This window comes from Pelmatolapia mariae, linkage group LG18 (assembly GCF_036321145.2).
Source record: "Pelmatolapia mariae isolate MD_Pm_ZW linkage group LG18, Pm_UMD_F_2, whole genome shotgun sequence".
Classification (NCBI taxonomy): Eukaryota; Metazoa; Chordata; class Actinopteri; order Cichliformes; family Cichlidae; genus Pelmatolapia; species Pelmatolapia mariae.
In genome coordinates, this window is record NC_086243.1 from 16,439,599 (window position 1) to 16,458,553 (window position 18,955).

At 42.0% G+C, this 18,955-nt stretch overlaps 1 protein-coding gene and 1 non-coding gene across 2 annotated transcripts; both read right to left on the reverse strand.

Moving 5' to 3' along the window:
• Positions 1-929: 929 nt before the first annotated feature.
• Positions 930-8,501, reverse strand: LOC134617333 (angiomotin-like 2a). Its single transcript, XM_063462544.1, has 11 exons — positions 8,279-8,501; positions 7,089-7,858; positions 6,475-6,643; positions 4,895-5,039; positions 4,709-4,798; positions 3,730-4,025; positions 3,466-3,641; positions 3,236-3,337; positions 2,915-3,111; positions 2,674-2,805; positions 930-2,264 (listed from the first exon to the last, which is right to left on the reverse strand). The coding sequence occupies exons 2-11, from the start codon at positions 7,772-7,774 to the stop codon at positions 2,179-2,181; spliced, it is 2,079 nt and encodes a 692-aa protein (XP_063318614.1). The 5' UTR covers positions 7,775-7,858; positions 8,279-8,501; the 3' UTR covers positions 930-2,178.
• Positions 8,502-18,107: 9,606 nt separating this feature from the next.
• Positions 18,108-18,190, reverse strand: trnal-uaa (transfer RNA leucine (anticodon UAA)). Its single transcript has one exon. It is a non-coding gene; the product is annotated as a tRNA-Leu (tRNA).
• Positions 18,191-18,955: the final 765 nt, after the last annotated feature.

Consider the following 18,955-nt stretch of genomic DNA (forward strand, 5'->3'; position numbering starts at 1 on the left):
TGTGTGTATCAAGCTGCAGAATGAATTCAGGACCAAAGAGATGCCTCTGTCATTGTATTTCCCGATGAAGGCAGATATAAAAGAAAGAACCTTGAGCTCTCATGTGCACGAGACCTTTGAACAGTATTCTGTATGTGAAAGCGAAGTAGGAACCACTCAGGATCGCCAGGTGATTAAAGCAGGCATCTACTAGAACTGCGGTGATGTGTTTTAGTTTTAACAAACCAAACCATGCAGGGTGACCGCTGAAACATATGAAAGGACACTGATGACACCATAACATTCATTGTCCTTGTCGCTGTCACTCTCATTGTTCTGGCGCACTGTGAAAACCCAATGTCTGAGCTCCAGCCGCCCCAAACTGGTACAAGTCGATATTTGTGACTCGTTTGCACGGGTCTGTGTGTGTTCACATATGCGCGTGACCTATTTGGAAATAGACACCATATAACAGACCTCTCCTTTCTCTCATCTTCATGTCCAGTGGCCTGTCCTGAAATAGCTCATAAACACTTCTGGGCGTGAGGTATAGCTGAGGCATTGAAAGCGTGCAGGAATGTGATGCACGTTAGCAAAGGTGCAAAAGAATTTTCAAATGACATTAGCAGCTAATCTGGGAGAAACCTGCCTTTGTCATGTATAAGGTTACGCGTCCTAATGAGAATGTAATCTATGCCAAGCATGCTCTCCGTGGCAAGAGGAGAACAAGAGAGCTGGCCACCCGAGAAAGTTGAACCCAAAAGAATGCAGCTCTGGTATTCATTAATGAAGAGCACTCTTCTCTGCGATGGAACGACGGTGCAGGAATGAGGAGATGGCGTAACAACGGAGAGGAGACTCATCAAAAAACAGAAAAGCGCTAACGGAGCTACCAAGGTATTTATCGTTCAGCTAATAAATGAAATGATAAACAAGTCAGACAGCTGGTAAATTATATTAGAATATTTTATTGCTTTATGAAATGTTGCATCAATTCAACTGTATTAAACCTTCATATTGTTTCGAGTTCACAGAAATGTCTGTTTGAAGTCAACACTCGGTTGGTTGTGTACAGCTTGACAAGACCGTGATTGTCGGCACATAACTTACAACAAACATACATACATAAAACTCTTTGGCGTCCCGCTCAAAGCACTATCGTATCTAAAATAACAAACATCTGTAGAAAATATATAATAACAATAATAATAATAATTAACCTGTTTGTTAGTTCAAAGCTCACAGTAAACAAAAAGAAAAACAACAACACAGCATTTTCAACTTTTGCCCCTAAATGGCGACCAAACCAGCTGGATCACCACATCAGGGCAAACACTCTCAAACTGTAACCACACATGCAAACATACTATGAGAAAAAAAGATAAAGAGCATGAGAAACAAAGAGAAGATGAAACACCGTGATGCTGCATCCTCCCAAAATTACAAGCTTGCAACACCAGGTCTGTGTCAGTATATGCATTTATATATTATACAGCTCCCTGTTCACGCACCTCTGAAGCTCTGTAGAACCAGCTACCCGAGACTCAAGACATGCGAAGAGCAGGAGCGCTAAAATCAGCAGTGTTATCAGCTTAAATTAATTAATAACGGGGAGTCTTACGTAAAGATAGTATCTATCTGATCGGAATTAAATTCACTTTTTTTTCTTTGTTTGTTTTATACTTCAAGAGAAGGGGTGGATCATAAAGATAACCTCTTACTAAATGTTTATCTAGAAGAGCTTGAGGCTTAAGTTAATATTTGGGGAATGTGGAAACCAGATAAGATAAATATGTAGCTTTAATTCATTGGTTTGGGAAAAGAAATAATAGGGATTATACAGGGTGGGAAAGCAGCATTTATATTTATATATATTTATTTATAAATATTTTGGCATACACTCTCTGAGAACACGTTGCCATGTTACAATCCAAAATACTGTCCAAGTACCTCAGAAGATTCATCTTTTCTCACTCCACCAGGCAGACTGCCTGCAGCTGTCCAGCCGAGTGAGAGAAAGTGAGTCGGAGCACAGCTCTGTCTCTAAAATGTGAAAACAGTCCTTTTTTTTTTCTCCTTTCTTTTGGTAACATTCCTGCCTCCAGTATTTAGTTCCAGTCTTGCACCTCTTCACAGATACTCAGAAATAGCTTCTTTTTTCTTTTCCCCATCCCCATTCAAAATCTCCCTCTCAGTTCTTTAAATGAAGATTTCCACTGCCTCCGAATCCAGCTCATCCAGGCCTCTGAAGGGGTTTAATAGCAACTTCTTAGGCGCTGCCTTGTCTGGAGAAAAAGAAAACAAACAAAGAAGACATGGATAATTATTTAAGTGTTTTAAGGCTAAGACCAGCAGAAAGAAAAGTCCTTGATGCATTTCAGTTAGCTGTGGCTAAAGGTTAACAGACGTTTTCCACAGTCAAACAGGCCACTCTACTGAGCGTGCTCAGTCAACAAAACTACATTATTTCCTAACTGTGCACATTCCACAGGGCCCACATTATGAACCATGGCCTACACACATGGTATCTGACTGGTTGGTTATTCCACAGCATGGTTAATCAATATGCACTTCCATGAAGTCGAGGCCAAAAATGCCTTTTATGTGTACAGCTGTACTGGGGTATAAATTTGTGCAGGATTGCTGCTTTTTTTGGCTTACTGACCCATCGTTCATACATGATAAGGTGCTTACCACTGTTGAGCTTAGTTGTACTGGCTGCCTCTTTGGTTTTGGTTCCCTCCGCCTGCCTTTCTAGCGTCCCAGGTTCAGACTGAGGAGAGAGCTGACGACTGGGCAAAGTCTGATCATCTGAAAGACTCTTACCTACGAGAAAGCGTCACAGAAGATGTCAGCATGTGCACCTTTATATTTCAAACCTTTCAGACAAAAATGTATGTCTTTGGATCAAAAATGGCAAATTTGTGCTCCTCACCTCGTGTCTTAGTGTTGCTCTTTGTGGGGCTGATGGAGGGAGTGGAGGAGGCAGGTCGGAGGGTTGCCCCCGCTGCATTCAGGAGGTTTTCAGGTGGACTTTGCTCGTCCTTTCGACCCTGGTCCTGGTGCAGCCGCTGGTTGAGGATTTTGATCACGGCATCTTTTTCCAAAATCTGAGCATAGAGGGCACGGATCCTGATGCAGAGCAGAAAAAACATGTCAGAAAGCTGGTAACCAAATAATGGATGAAAAAAAAAGAGGCAAATCCTGAAGGCTTGTTTGAAATCAAAAAGGGGGTTGATAAATAGTAGGTATGCACCTGTTCTCCATCTCCTGGTTCCTGTGGTCGGCGACTGGCAGGTCCTCGTTGAAGCTGTTGTTGGAGGAGTGGCAGGGCGAGTGGTTAATGATTGTGGTGTCCCTGGAACAGAAAAAGAACATTTCCTGGGCTTAATTCAAGCTTGAATGAGCTAAACTGAGCATTTGTATACATGAATTCCCAGCATTCATCAGAAGGAGAATGAGACACCAAGCTACATCCGTCTTTACCTCTGGGCAGCGGCAGTGGCAGCCACCTCCATGGCAAACTGCCTCATGGTGCTCTCTTCCAGATACTTCTGCTCCCAGCGCACCACGTCGGCTTCGAGGGCAAGGATTCGCTCCTCACGCTCCCGCAGGCGCTCTTGGAGTGAGTTCATGGTCATTCCAGGGGGCTGTGACTGCCTCTGTGATAAAGAGATAAAGTATTTGAGATAGATCCTAAAAAACAAACAAAAAACTGCCGTCATATATGACCAAGAACAAAGGCTTTACCTGTTGTGCCCTCAGACTCCTCAGCTCCTGCTCTAGTCGTGTCCTCAGCTTCATCTCCAGGCTCTCCCTCTTCTCACAGGTGGACTGGAGCTGAGCCAGCGCGCTCTGAAGCCTCTCCACCTTTTCTACATACGCCCTCTTCCTCCTCAGCTCCTCCTCGAGCTGGCGACCTCGTCCTCGAGCCGTCTCCAGGGCGTCCTCGAGTCGTTTGGCCCTGAGGTTCTGCTCCTCAGCTGTGGCTCGCAGCCGCTGCAGCTCCCTCTCCATGCGCTCCCGCTCGGCATTCTGCTCCTCATCTGAATCAAAAGAAAAAGTAAACACGGTCAGATGAAGAGCATTACAGGATTAGAGTCAAAGTGTGTTGGACAGAATGGAAGTGAAAGTTTTTTTTCAAACTTTTCTCAAGTCTTTTCTGAAAAAGTACGGAAAGCTAATCCGCAATTATCCCTCCTAAAACCGAATAAGTATCCGAGTTTTTGCATGGTGGCCAGTGTTCTTCATTTAGTGAAGCACTCCCGGAATGCTGAGAGCAGGAAGGGGGAGAAATCTGCCCTATCCCTTTGACCCACATAGCACAGAGCATTCCTCATCAAGGCCATGCAAGCACCACAACCCCGCTTGAAAATCAAACTCACACACAGGTGGTGGTGAAGGAGGTGGTGGTGGTGGTGGTGGTGGTGGTGGGGGGTGGGGGTGGGGTGGGGGACTTCATTTCTACCACTTGCACTGCTGCTCTGTGATTTAGAAGGGCTTCATTTCATTTTGCAAGGAGGTGCATGGATTGAATTCCCTATTATAAAGCCTTCTTACCAAATAAGCTGAAGTTATGTAAGTGAAATTCCTGCATGAAATGATGCCCTTAGCAACAGAAGGGGGCCCATGGTATGCTACAATCCAGTCCAATCAAGCATGCCGATTCTAGAGGATGAAAAGGAGGAGGAGTGGAGAGGAAACTAGCCCAACAAAACGACATACTTACTTTGTTCAAGGAGCTTCGCCATGATGTTCTGGTTATGGTCGGCTGCCTTGACCTCTTTTGCAACATGGGTCCTAGCATTTTCCAGGTTTTCTGTGATGCAGCAAAGTGTAATCAATTAGACTAATTTAAAAAACCTTGGACCTGCTTGAGCTGGTGTCACTGAATACTGCAGTTTGGTGTCAGTACCTCTAAGGTCTCTGTTGAAATCCTGCAGCCTCCTGACTTCAGCCACAAGCCTCCTCCTCAGTGTCTGTTCCAAGTTCTCTCTCTTATTGCTGGCCTCCCTCAGTGTCTCATAGGCCTCTGAAATACGCTGGATCTCCTGCTCCAACTGCAACGGAAGGACGAGGGGGAGGGGGAAGATATAGGAGGGTTGGAAAAGAGGAAGAAAGGAGAAGAGAAGGAATTTTGGGTTAACCTACTTTACATGCTGAAGAGGAGCTGGAATGTTGATTCATGCTGTTATAGCACACAGATACATATATGGGTTCACATGAATGTATGTGAATAAAGCACACTCTGTGTGTGTGTGTGTGTGTGTGTGTGTGTGTGTGTGTGTGTGTGTGTGTGTGTGAACATGTGTGTGGTGTAATTCTGAGAAGGAATTTAAGCCCGCACCACTCCCTTTGCGACTGATTTATATCTACATTCCTGAGGGCTGATAGCTTCAGTTCCAGGTGTGTGAGCACACAGGAGCATGCACATACACACACACACACACACACAAAGGCTCTCTCTCTCTCTCACACACACACACACACACACACACACATACAGAACTGGGAAGGCTGCCAGCGGAGGGAAGGTGTGCATGCCTGTGCCTGGCTTGCGGAAAACGGCAAAGAGACACCCACCATTACGGCAGTCACACAGGCATGTTTACCCAGGGCTGCGGCCTGACGGAGAAAACTTTCCAACCCTGGCAATTATCATTCTTTAAGGTTGAGACAAGGCAAGGGCCATGTGACATAACTCCAGCAGAGAGCAAAATGGATTTTTTTTAAAGCATAAATTGGCTAAAATATCAAATGTCACCGAAGTGGTTTCCACCACGTTGAACGAGTAAATATCTCATTTTAGGAGCCGGTTTGGTCTGACACTCAGTCACAAAAAGCAAAAACATGGCTGTAAACGCAGCACTGTTTTAAAAGGGAGAACATGGAAAAAGTGGTGCTGGGTACGAAAACAAAAAAGACCTTTCACTTTTTAAGGGCAGCCCGACACTTGACTGCTGTAGACCCCCACCCAAGCACTCATTAACCGTGTGGGGGTCGAAACCCAACTGGCTGCTGTGTGACAAGCCCCAGATTAGACTGAAAATCTATGGTCTCCGCACGCGCACACACATACACGCACACTTTTTGACCTCCACTAGGTTAGCTACACAATGAAAGGAGTGTGTAAACACAGTAGCAGGCTGTGACCTCTGTTTGTGCCTCTGTGGTGTGGAAGGAAGCAGCTGCTGATCTCATCTGTCTGCCCTGATGAGGGAGTGTGCCTGGGGTTGGATATCAGGGAAGCAACTGTTAACTGGGCTTGTGTTTCATAGACAGGTGGCTCAGATGGAGGGTGTTGTCTGGATGCTCTCCAAATTCCTTTGGGATTTTCATGACTTAATGGTGTGGCAATCCTTTCCTTTGTGTTGAATGTATTTAAAAATTAAAGATATTGACAGAAACCTTTTTTTTTTTTTAAGTACTTGTAAAATATTCTAGTTTATCTCAGTTGTGGACCAGTGAGAGATGAAGCTTTTCTGTTCTTCTCACCTTTTGAATACGGCCGCTCTTCTCCCTGTGAGCCTCCAGTTCTTGTCTCAGCCTCTCATTCTCCATCAGCAGCAGCTCCACCTGGTTGGGCTCCTCCAAGCCAGCAGGTGGCAGGCTGTTGAATGTGTCGTAGCAGGGGGGTTCTGCTGGCTGACCAGACTGGACATACCTAAGAGATACCCGCATACATTAGAGGACACTCTAGCTGAATCACACTTTTAATAGAATATAAATATGAGAAAGAGCTTTTTTTATATAGCATGACATCTAACGTATCACTATGTATGAATTTATACGCAGGCCAGCCGGCTCCAGTAAAGAATCTAAAAGCCTGTATGTGGAACATACTCAAACTATCCTAGGCAACGCAAGTATGCGAAACTCTCCTTTAGCAGCATGCCAAACATTACGAATACCTACATGGCTGGACTTGTTCTCCGGTGCGGATTTCAAAGAGGAAATATGAATAAGTATTCAGACTGCGGTGTGACTCACACTAAAAGTATGTGTTTACGCATGTGAAACACAATGGTGCCACTGGGCGGGCTCTTGTGAGAAAATTTACACCGGAGTGCATGATGTAATGTTAAAGTTGCTTAAACTCCTTCTGGTACCTGTGCTGCTGAGGCTGCACTGGCTCCTGGACCTGGTGAGGGATAAATCCTTGGCCCTGGATGGGGGCTGAGTACTCTGGGGGTGGGTTGCATTTGTCCATGTTTGGCCCCAGGCCCTGGTAGCATTGCGGGCTGTAGTAAGGAAGCTCAGGGTAGCTGTGAGAGGTAATCTTTATGGCTTCTGCTTTAGCTGCTGTGTCTTTCCTCTCCAGAGATATCTGCATGCGATGCTCGCTGAGAGACCGCACATGGCTGCACTTTAGCGCCATCAGATCAGCCTCTTCGTGGAAGACCCCCTCATGCAGAAGCTTTCCCTCATGGAGCTGCCAAGCCATGTACTGAGACTGAGCCTTGGCTTGCTCATAGGTTGGCAGCTTCTCCCCATGCAGCTGGTAGCCACTTTCTGAGTGATGGTAGTCTCCCTGGTGCTCTTGGCCCTGCGGTTCCTGCCTCGCAGAGAGCTGAGGGTAGAGAGGATCCTCCTGGGTGAGACTCTCCAAAGAAGATTGTGGGCTACTGCTCATGTCGCCCCCACTGCTGGGTCCACTGTTGCTTCCACTGCCTCCCCGCAGGGCCTGCTGCTGGATGGCTAATAAGGTACGGGTGTCTGTGGGGTTTCCGTAGCGGAGCTGCTCCTGGATGAGCCGATGCAGGACGTTGCCGGACGACTCCTCAGTGGACGACATACTGCTTTGTGAACTTGGTGATTATCTCTTTGAATCAGTTGACTTTTTCCTCAGTGAAAATATTAAAAGAAATCAGCTGTGAACCTGGAACAGAGGGGCGAGAGAGTAAAGTAGGATCAGTCTGAGGTGGCAGTGAGATCAGACGAGAATAAAGCTGAGGCAGGCTTTCACAATAGCAGCAACACTTTAAACACAAAGTCATTAAATATGGTTATTTATTAGAAAACAGTGTGGCAATGAGTCTATGTTACCAACAGCGACAAAATGGAGATGTGGACATATTTTATCACTGCAGGCAAAAAGTGCATGCGCCAAAAATTCCACTCTCACGGTGGAGCAAAAGCGCACAAAACCACCACGTAAAACACTCCACAGCTCTACTTTCCTCTTTAATACATTGTAAGTAACTTTTCATCAAAATACAATTCCCAAAGATTCAACGAGAAGTTTTACTGTAGCGACTCAAGAGAAAACAGAAAGAAAGGGGGGAAAAGACGCTCTTACCAGCTCACGCTCTCATCATAACCCAACGTTATCCTCGACTTCGAAGTAAAAATAGTTCCACTATTGGCATCAGCTTTTTTTGAAGTTAAACGTGTCTCATTTCCCCCCTGAACGTGTTGCCGCGATCCTCTCTTGCTGTGAAATGATTGTGGAGAGAGCAAGCGGCGATAATAAGTAACCGAGGAGGGACTGAGGTCGGAATGCCAGGAATGCAAAACGCGAGGTCCCTCGGGGATCAAAAGCGTAAAAACCACACGGGAGGAGGGAGGAGGGAAGCTGCAGTGCGCTTTATTATTACCAACGAGGAAAGGAAGAGAAGTATAGGAAAGGAATGAGCATTTTGTTTCACTAAACTGTGAGCTACTTGATAAACAGCAGCAGTTATGACTCCTTCAGTGATGCAAAAGTATGCGAATCATTCACTTTAGTTCAATTAAAAACATACTACACTGCATATACTGCACCATTAACAGCATGGATAATTAACGCACATACTCAGTAGGCCAACTGAACGTATAGAAATGTATAATTATAATAGTTTTATGTTTCTTGTAATCGTTGGTGATGCATGTGAAACTCTGCTTCTGAAAAAAGCTGGGATGGTCCATTTAAAATAGTAAAAAGACATCATTTGAATTGTTTAAACTGAGACTTGTCATTGCTTTTTATGTTAAATTTATTGTCAATCTGAATTTGATGCCAGTAGCACTTCAGAGTATGCATGTATGTTTGCCACTTTATTACATCACCTAACAGCACCTTTTAAGCATTCAAGAATTCCACAGAGCTCTAGTTTTGAAAATGAACTGGTAACCACTCTGACTTGATTATTGCTGAAAGGTCTGGTTCCCTACATTTTTATTTTTTTCACTTCATAATATGCCAGATGTTTTCAATGGGTGACAGACTCAGATTCCTGTCAGGCCAGGCTGTTTTATTGGGGAGCCATGTTGGAAAACATCCTCAGTGTCATTTGGCATTGTTTTGCTGAAATAAGCAAGGCCTGAAGACATCATCTGAGTGGAAACACAAAAGTCATATGAACTTAATGAGTTACACCTTGATAGTATGGGGTTGAACCCTTGCTTGCGGTCAGAGCTGCTTTAATTCTACGTGGCACAGATTCAACAAGGTGCTGGAAACATTCCTGAGATATTTTGGTCCATGTTGATGCACATTTGATGTGAATCTCGGGTTCCAATGAATCCCAAACAATTGAGATCTGCTGATTGTGGAGGCCATTTGAGTACAGTGAACTCACTGTCATGTTCAAGAAACATGTTTGAGATGATTTGAGCTTTGTGACATGGTGCACTGTCCTGCTGGAAGAGGTCATCAGTAGATGGGCACCCAGTGTGGTCTTCTGCTGCTGTAGCCCATCTACTTTAAGGTTTGCCATGCTGTGCGTTCAGAGATGCTCTTCTCCATATCTTGGTTGTAAGCTAATGATTGTTTGAATCACTGTTTTACCTGTTGGATCAACAAGGCATTTTCACGCAGAGACGTGCTGCTCACTGGATATGTTCTCTTTTTCAGACCATTCTCTGTAAACCTTAGAGATGGTTGGGGGGGGGGGGGGGGGGGGGGGGAATCCCAGTAGATCACTAGTTCCTGAAATACTCAGACCAGCCAACAGCCATGCCAGGTTCAAAGTTTTTATTTAAGCGAGACACTGCGGTGGTGGTGCAGTGGTTACCATTGTTGCTGCAATCACTGCACAAAGGTCCTGGGTTCTGATCCAGCCTGGGCCTATCTGTGTGATGTTTGCATGTTCTCTGTGTGGGCTTACTCTGTATACTGCACAGTTCAAAGATGTGCATAAGGTTAGGTTAACTGGCAACTATAGGTGTCTGTCTCTATGTGTTAGGTCTGTGACAGATTGGTAACCTGTCCATGGTAAGCATCACTTTTCTCCCTGTGACAGCCCCAACCTTGAACCTGAGCTGGATAGTCGGAAGGAAATGGATGGCTGTTCAGTTCTAACATCTGAAACTTTGTGAGTTTTCTATGTTCAATTAAATTTTGGTTTCAAATGTGTTTATCTGCTTTTGACATGCTTCCCAACTGAAAAATAAATGTAGTGGTGGGGGGAGGAAGTGCTTCATCAATCTTAAATAAAAAATGCTCATCGAGGGGTCATTTGGAGGTTTGCTGTGTAAACACTGTGCATTTGCAAAAAAAAAAAAAAAAAAAAAATAGCAGTTAATTTTTATTAATTCCTTTGCATAATTCTTGTTGGAAATTTGTAAAAGGCCTGCTTTAAAAATAAAGCTTTACCTTGAGTTTTTATTATTAACACACTGACTTTCCTACTAGTACTTTAACTTTTTACTAGACCAAAGCGTAGCTTATTGCAGCTGCTTCACATGAATAATAACTAGTGCTATTTATGAAATCTTTGTGTAAAAATGAAATAGTCTAAAATATTGCACTGTGAAATACAATGAAATCTCCTAAAATTGGTCTCCTAAAAACTTTTTATCCCTGGGCTGTAGAAATCTAGGCTCCTGGTATTCACTACAGGCCACCATGGGCTGATAAAAACTCTGCTGGTGCACATGTTTTGAAGCTGTTACATGCCTTAAATGTGTGCGTGTGCCTGTGTGGTACATGTGTGGGACAGATGTCCCCTGGAATCCCGAGTCTTTGTAGCCCCACTACTACAAACATAATGACTCGTTGTACCTAACATCGTGCAAGCAAAAGCCCGGAGGATGCCATGCAGTGGCACAGCTTTACAGTCCAAATCTGAACATTACCACTAAGATAGGTCTGAGAAAAGCGGGATAGACCTGACCACGATACAAATTTAAAATGTGTCTGTTACAGGGCTGGAGCATCCATGCTTGTTTCCTTAAAGGGATACGCTTTCCGCCTCGAGGGAGAAAGCAAATCTTTATGGCAGGCTTTATTTCTGTCAGAGCCAAAAGACAACCCTGAGCTACTATTTATTACCTGCTAGGGCCTAACGGCTGCTATATTGAGGACTTTAGACATGACTCTGGCTTTTATTATGGGGCCTTTAAATAGCAGACATTTTAGTCATAACAGGCGATTCATATCTCCAAGCAGCAGGCGCAGAGTGCAACAGATGCTATCCTGCCTCTGTATATTCCACATTTTCCCACCAAAATCCCCATCAAAAACAAAAAACAATTGCAAACTGCGAGTGAATTGATGAAGAAATCTGTGCAATCATAGTACAACAGTCATGAGTAATTTACTGTCGACCAGTATGTGGCCACTGACCTCAGGCTAATGATCTAATTAGATCTAAAAATCTATAGGTTGGATGAGTTTCTATTGATGGTCTTTGTCCTACCTCCTTAATTAAACACACACATTGCCTCATGCTCTGGACATGAGCATACATATTGTTAAAGGCTCTCTTTTTTAAAAAGAAGAAGAAGAAAAAAGAAAGAACACGCAGACATTGTGTCTCTGTGGGCGGCACTCACATGGAGGCAACTGGTCAGCAAAGTGGAACATGTTAGCATTTCCACCTTCAGATCCACACTGTGAAGCAGCATAGTCTCCACCTATTTAAAAGCCTGCTCAAGTCATTTAACACCACCTCACTACTTCCTCTGCTCCCTCCCTGTGTGTCAGCATGTGTGTGTCTGCTGGTGGACAACGCCTCTGGTCATTTTGTCCCCTATTGTAGCACACTTCCTGTGAACTTGCTGAGGAATGTGAGGCTGACCCTTTGACAATTATGGATGTTTTCAAAAAGTCATTACAGGAGATGAACATCTAAAGTGGCCTGCCACAAAAATTCCTCAGTGTCTGTCTGCCTGTAGGCGCTGAAACCCCGAACCAGACGAAACTTATATTTCATGAGTTATTCCTTGTTTGTGAAAAGAAGAGTGGCACTGAAGACTATCCGAGAACACCCAGTAAAATAAAACACAATTGTGTTGTTGCTATATACAGTAAACTCATATTTCTCTTGTGGTTTTCGTGGAAACATGAGCACAAATGAGGCAACAGTGAGACTAGTCAAACTACCAGTTGCACAAATGAAACAGTCTGAGTCTAAATTTACTCATCTTAGGCATGTGTTAAAGAGAGTATAAAAATCTCTTTGTGAAAAGGAGAGCAGCAGGAAGGCAAGCCTCTGTGGGGGAGTCCTTAAAGGTACACACCTCTATTTTTGCTGGATAATCTAATTGCTTGATGACCTTTTCTAAAAAGAGATAAATAAAATAAATAAGTTCAAAGAATTAAACAATGTTAAAGTAAAATAAACACTGAAGAAATGATGGAAAAGCAGATCTTATAATGGAACAGTATATAGTAGTGTATTTACTTATTATAGTAACAATTTGATGCTATTTAACAGACAATTCAATCTTCAATTCATTAGTTACCTCCATGTTCTTTATAACATAAAGTAAAGACCCTACAGAAACTCCAACAATGACACAATCCCTATGAGCAAGAACAATGGGAAGGGGAAAAAACTCCCTTTTAACAGGAAAAAGCTTCTGACAGAGGCAGGCTCAGGGAGAGGCAGCCATCTACCATGACAGGTTGGGGGTGAGGGGAGAAAGACAGGACCAAAATAAAACTATGATGGGACAGACAGAGAGAGTTTAATAATGGCTAATGATTAAATACAGTAGTAGTGTATAAACACACAGAGTGAAAATTGATCAGTGAAGAAGAAACATTCAGTGGATCAAGAAACAGCTCAGCATTACAAATGCATTAGCTTTTCAGCATCACTGATGAATGAAAGCAGTCCTACATGTTTGCTTCATATGCACATATAAAGGGCATATCCTATTTAAAATTAACTCCAAGATTCCTCAGAGTGTTACTCAAGGCCAAGGTAATGCCATCTAAAGTAGATATCTGTTTAGACACAATGTTTTTAAGATTTTTAGGAACAAGTACAATAACTTCAGTTTTGTCTGAATTTGGAAGCATGAAATTAAAGGTCATCTAGGTCTTTATGGCTTAATTCATTCCTGCAGTTTAACTAATTTATTTGTATCATCTGACTTTATGGATAAACTTGGGTATCATCTGCATAGAAATGTAAATTTATGCAATGTTTTCTAATAGTGTTGCCTAAGAGAGGCATGTATATTGAAACTGTGAAACTCAATGAGTAACTTTTGCGTGTGAATCTTCATTTACATAAACAAATTGGAGTCTACTAAATAGATATGGTTTAAACCAGCAGTCCCCGACCGTTTTTGCGCCATGGACCAGTTTATGTTTGACAATATTTTCACGGACCAGCCTTTAAGGTGTCGCGGATAAATACAACAAAATAAAACCAGTACCGGTACCAAAATAAAGAAGATTTATTCATTACACATGGTAAAAGACCCAGGGAAACTGAGTTAACGATAAAAACGATAAAAAAATAAAACTAAAAAAATAACGATAAAAAATGATAAAAACCCTGAAAACCATACATTTCACACCCGATCCTCAACTCTCGTGGCCCAGTACCAAACGACTCACAGACCGGTAACGGTCCGTGGCTCGGGGGTTGGAGACCGCTGGTTTAAACCACTGCAGTGCAGATCTTTTAATACCAGTGGTGTGATCTAATCTTTAAATGGAATATTGTGGTTACCAGTCACTAGTGCTGGACTGAGGTCTAGCAGGACAAGTACAGAGATGAGTCCACAGTCAGAGGCATTGACAAGTTCATTCATACCCTTCGGTAATGCTGTTTCTGTGCAGTGATGAGCTCTGACTCCTGACTGAAACTCTTGAAATAAACCATTCCTCTGCAGATGATCAGGTAACTGTATGACAACTTCTCTTTAAAGACTTTTTTAAATCAAGAGAAGGTTAGAAATGAGTCTCTAATTAACTGGCAACTGAATCAAGTCATGACTTTGTAACTACGGTCTAGTTACTGCCACCTCAAAAGCTTGTCGTACATAGCATATTATTAAATATAGGTTAATTATATTTAAAATTGAAACCTTAATTAATGGTAAAAAGACTTCAAGCAGTTTTCTAGAAATAGGGCTAGAAGGCACATTGATGTTGGAGGAAGAAATTATTGAAGTAAACCCAGAAAGATTGATTGGAGAGAAATAGTCTAAGTAAATACCAATAGTGGTTAAAATTGCTGTGGGAAACACTTAAAATGTGGGTGAGGAGACAAACACAGGTTAAAATGTTATTTGTAAAGAATTTCATAAGTTCATAGCTAGTTAAGGTCAAAGAAGCTCTGACTGTTTATCAGCCTGGCTACAACGCTGAAAATAACTCTGGGCTTGTTCCTGTTTGAAAGTTCAGTTTGCTTCTCAAAACACTGTCAGTTTTGAAACTGTCATGGATACAATGAGTTTGCCACTCATGTAAACTTGCATAGCTTGGATTTTCTGTTTCCTGTTTTTTATCAAGCATGTCCCAACTTCCTAAACAGCAGTAAGCACATCCTGCTCTGATGTATGACCCAGAAACTCATTTTAAAAGACTTAATTAACATGTGTTTGTGTTTTAGAAACACTGCTGTGCAAAAGTCTTGAGCCACAGTTCATTTTCTACTTTTTGCTAGGAAAATGGAAACTAGATGCAGCAGAGAATAATGAATCAGGTTGTTAATTACATAATTTTGTATATTTTGTATGCTTTTCCATTAATGCATGGTAACAGAATTTGTCTAAGAGAGTTTAAAACACAAAAATGGCAATTCTCACAAGCTTAACAGCTAATACTTGGTAAGGCCACCTTTATTCTTCACTGGAGCCTGAACTCTCTTAGCCAAACTTTCTTTCATTTCTGTAAGTATTCTTCAGGAATAGTTCTCCGGGTTTCTTGAAGGACATTCAAAGCTAATGTTGAGGTTCAAAATAGCTACGCTCCAGGCTCTGGGGAAACCAATCCCCGTGTGGTAGTGTTCTGTTGTGTGTGTGTATTTATTTGTTTGTTTGCTTTAAAGAAAAAAAAAAATCCAGTTATGCATTTACTTCATTAGCAACATGTTTGGGATCATTGTCATGATGAAAAATGAAGATACCGATCAGATGCTTTCCAGGTGGTATTGTATGGTGGAACAAAATTATGGTACTTTTCTTTTTACAAGAACCCCAAGGATCATGTGGCTTTTTGTTTGTGTGCAGGATTCAGTGGTCTACAACGTCCCAGGCTGCTTGCACTGTAACACTATAAAACTTTGTTCAAAGTACTGTTAGTTTACCTAACTTGATGGCTATAAACCCAAGCAATTCTGGTATTAATATGCCATTAAAGATGATGTTATAGTTATATGTTGAGATAAACGCGGTGGATACCAGACTGACTGGAACTTTTCAACCATCCTAATAACTGACTTCAGACCTCTATAAAACATTGTGAAATAAAACAGACAAAAAAAATCAGAGCTGATATTTCTCATACTTTATTGAGCTGTGTGCACAGGTTAAAGATCAGGAAGGGTTAGAAATCGCATGTTTTATTTGGATAGTTATGTTAAAACACTTCCATGTGGTACACTTTGAACACTATGATGTTACTTGAGTAGTAACTGGACAGAATAGTGCTGTCCCAAATGAAACTGAGCACATGCCACAAACAGCAGTCACAATATTTGACCATTGTTGCTCTAGCTACCACGATATTTCCAAACACTTATGGATTGCAAGAGTCTGTGACCACTCACATTAATTTTTTATACATTGAAAACAGTTTAATGTGCATAAAAACTAAACAAAAACACAATACAAGTGATATTGACTCCTAAAATCTGTTACTATTAGTCAGCTAGCATTGCTAATGGCAGCATAACACCTTGTGCTAGCTTGTTGCTAGGTCAAGATAAGGGTGATAAGTGTACAGTGTACAGTGTTACTGCTTGCATGTTATGACTACCCCACAGAGATACTTGTAGTACACGGCATGTAGCTGCACTTGTCAGTCTGAACACAATTACAGTACGTACTCAAAATAGAAAGTGTAAATATGGAAGTTTGTAATTTGAGATGCACCAAATGGTTCAGACTGTCAGGAAGAAAAAAAATCCACCTTGTCAACAGTTTGTGTGATAAGAGGTGGGATTAAACCTTCTCATTTGTTGTGACTCATCCCAGTTCTCATCTCCAAATGAAAACTCCACTTTCTCCAATGTCTGAGCAACAGCAGACCGCAGTGGCATTATTTTCTTTAACTACTCTTATACTGAGGTAATCTTTTAATCTAGATATAATCCCTTGATTAACTGAAAATGGAAATCACCATTGGTGATGGTCCTGTGGCTCTTTAAGCACATCAAGAACCTAAGTAGACAAATTAATCCTGCAAAAAGCTACAGCTAACAGGCATGAAATGGTCTTTATCACATTATATTTAAAGCCTTTTTTATCTGCTTTATTCTAAGCTGCAGTTGGAGGTCATTTTAAAATACATTTTATCGAATGAAGTTGTCATAGTTTAAAAAAGAGGCCATATCAACACAGACAGAGAGATTAGTGTTGTAGTTTATCTGAAGCCTGTGCAACAAGATGCTTGACTCTATGTCTATCTTTGCATCATTATCACTTTCTTTTTGTTCCCTCAAGCATATTCATATCTTTGGACTCAGATCATATAAGTCTTTGATGGCTGTATCAGGCAGACAGAGAGTTTAAAGGACTGGATAAGACAGGATGCATGTTGCACTGTTAGATTCGTGGGAAAGAATAAGACGGAATAGCTGACAAGGTCACCTGATATGTCAGGATTGGTGGGGAATGTAAGCGATAGTGTTGGAGTGGCATGGCTTCCTGATTCACACATTACACAAGAGACAAAAAGAAGGTGTGCTGCATTCAAGTAGCATCCTGTTCTCAGGAAAGTGCTGATGATAAGTTTCCCAGTTTTTGTATGTCGCAACACCTCAAATTCCAGTGTTAGGAGTTTAGTTTACTGATGAAATTATGTCGAAGTAAGCAGGCAAGCAACATCATTCCTCTTTGACACCTGTTTAGATTGATAGTAGAGATAATAAAAACTGGTTGCCTATCTGTTTAAAGGGAAGAAGCTCAGCATGTTGCTGCAAGTTGGATGGCACTGAAGGGAATTTCCAGGCATTTATAGCAAACAGACTACAGATATGAATCACTGGGGATACAGTATGAAGAGATGTCAAAACGGATGTGTAGTGCAGCCATATCTGGCACAGTGCTTGCTAAAATAAATCAGGTAGGAAAAATTCAGGAAGAAGATAGATAACACTCTGATATGTATCTAACCCATTTACTGGTATCCTGATTTAGTCTCTGGAGACAATGGCCTGTATTTTGATGCTTCCAGTGTATCGAGCAGATATCTGGGTCAAGACTTTTTGTATGCCATTGTTCATCATTTAATTTCAGTGAAATTACAAAAGGCTAATAAACAGTTAAATTGCTGTCAGACAAGCAACACCCATTTTAGATTGTCCATCCATTCACTTTCTTCCACTTATCCAATTCACATTTGCAAAGGGTCTGGAGTCGATCTCAGCAGCCATACGGCAAGAGGCAGGGTACACCCTGGATGGGTCACTAGTCTGTTGCAGGGCTAACACAGAGAGACAGACGACCGTTTGCACTCACATTCACACCTATAGCCAATTTAGAGTCACCAATTAACCTAACCCCACTAACTGCATATTTTTGGACTGTGGGAGGAAGCCAGATTACCCAGTGAGAACATTCAAACTCCCCACAGGAAGTCCTCGGTCTGATGGTGAATTTGAACTTTGGACCTTCTTTCTGTGAGGAAACACCACCGCAACACTGTGGTTCTGAATTAAATGCAGAGCCGAAGTAAGAGGTGACAATGGAGTGAAAGCACCCTTACACAGATGAAACTCTTTCAAACATTGGTTGCATTCTACCAGGAGTGGGGTTTGAACCCACGAGGACTGTTGTCCATTGGATCTTAAGGCCAACACCTTAACCACTCGGCCATCCTGATGGATAGCTGGCTGCTCATGTACAATTATTATATACACGGCCTGCAATACCAGCACACCCGACGCTACAAACGTTAAGGCTCAAACTGTGGAACGTGTACGATCTTACACTGTACGTATCTTGGAACTATTATTGATTCAAGATTGAATTTTGACACAAACTGTGAAGCAGTATGCAGAGAGGGTTATCAGTGTGTGTTGTGCTTGCAGAAACTGCCCTCCTTTTACATTGAAAAGATCATTATGACACTGTTTTATAGATGCCGTATTGAGTCAGTTTGATCTTTTTCCTTGGTGTCATGGTACAGCAATCTATCTTAAAAGGACAGGAACAAACTGATGTAAATTGCGACCTGGTCAGGGAAGCTGATTAGTAAATCACAGCTTAACCTAGAATCTCTGTATGTCACACTGTTGAAGTGGATGGCCAACTTCATCTTAAACAATGGCTCACACCCATTGTTTGGGGAACTTAAGTTTCCCTTTCCTCTGCACAGAGGTTTGCAGTGTTACAAAAACACAACTTAGTCCCAGCTGCTATTGTTCATCTGAATAATTTATAGCAAATTGTGCTCACATCTATTCCATTTATTTATGTATTTTGAATGGAAATCTGTTTATTTATTTTAGCATTTTAAGCTTGCTAGAAATGCTATAACTGACTCCAACTGCCATCCATGTTCGAGTGACTTCTCAAAGAGAGCACAGGCACCCAACTCTCCGAGTTCTGTCTGCAAAACTGGAAAATCCACATTTTTCTGCTGATA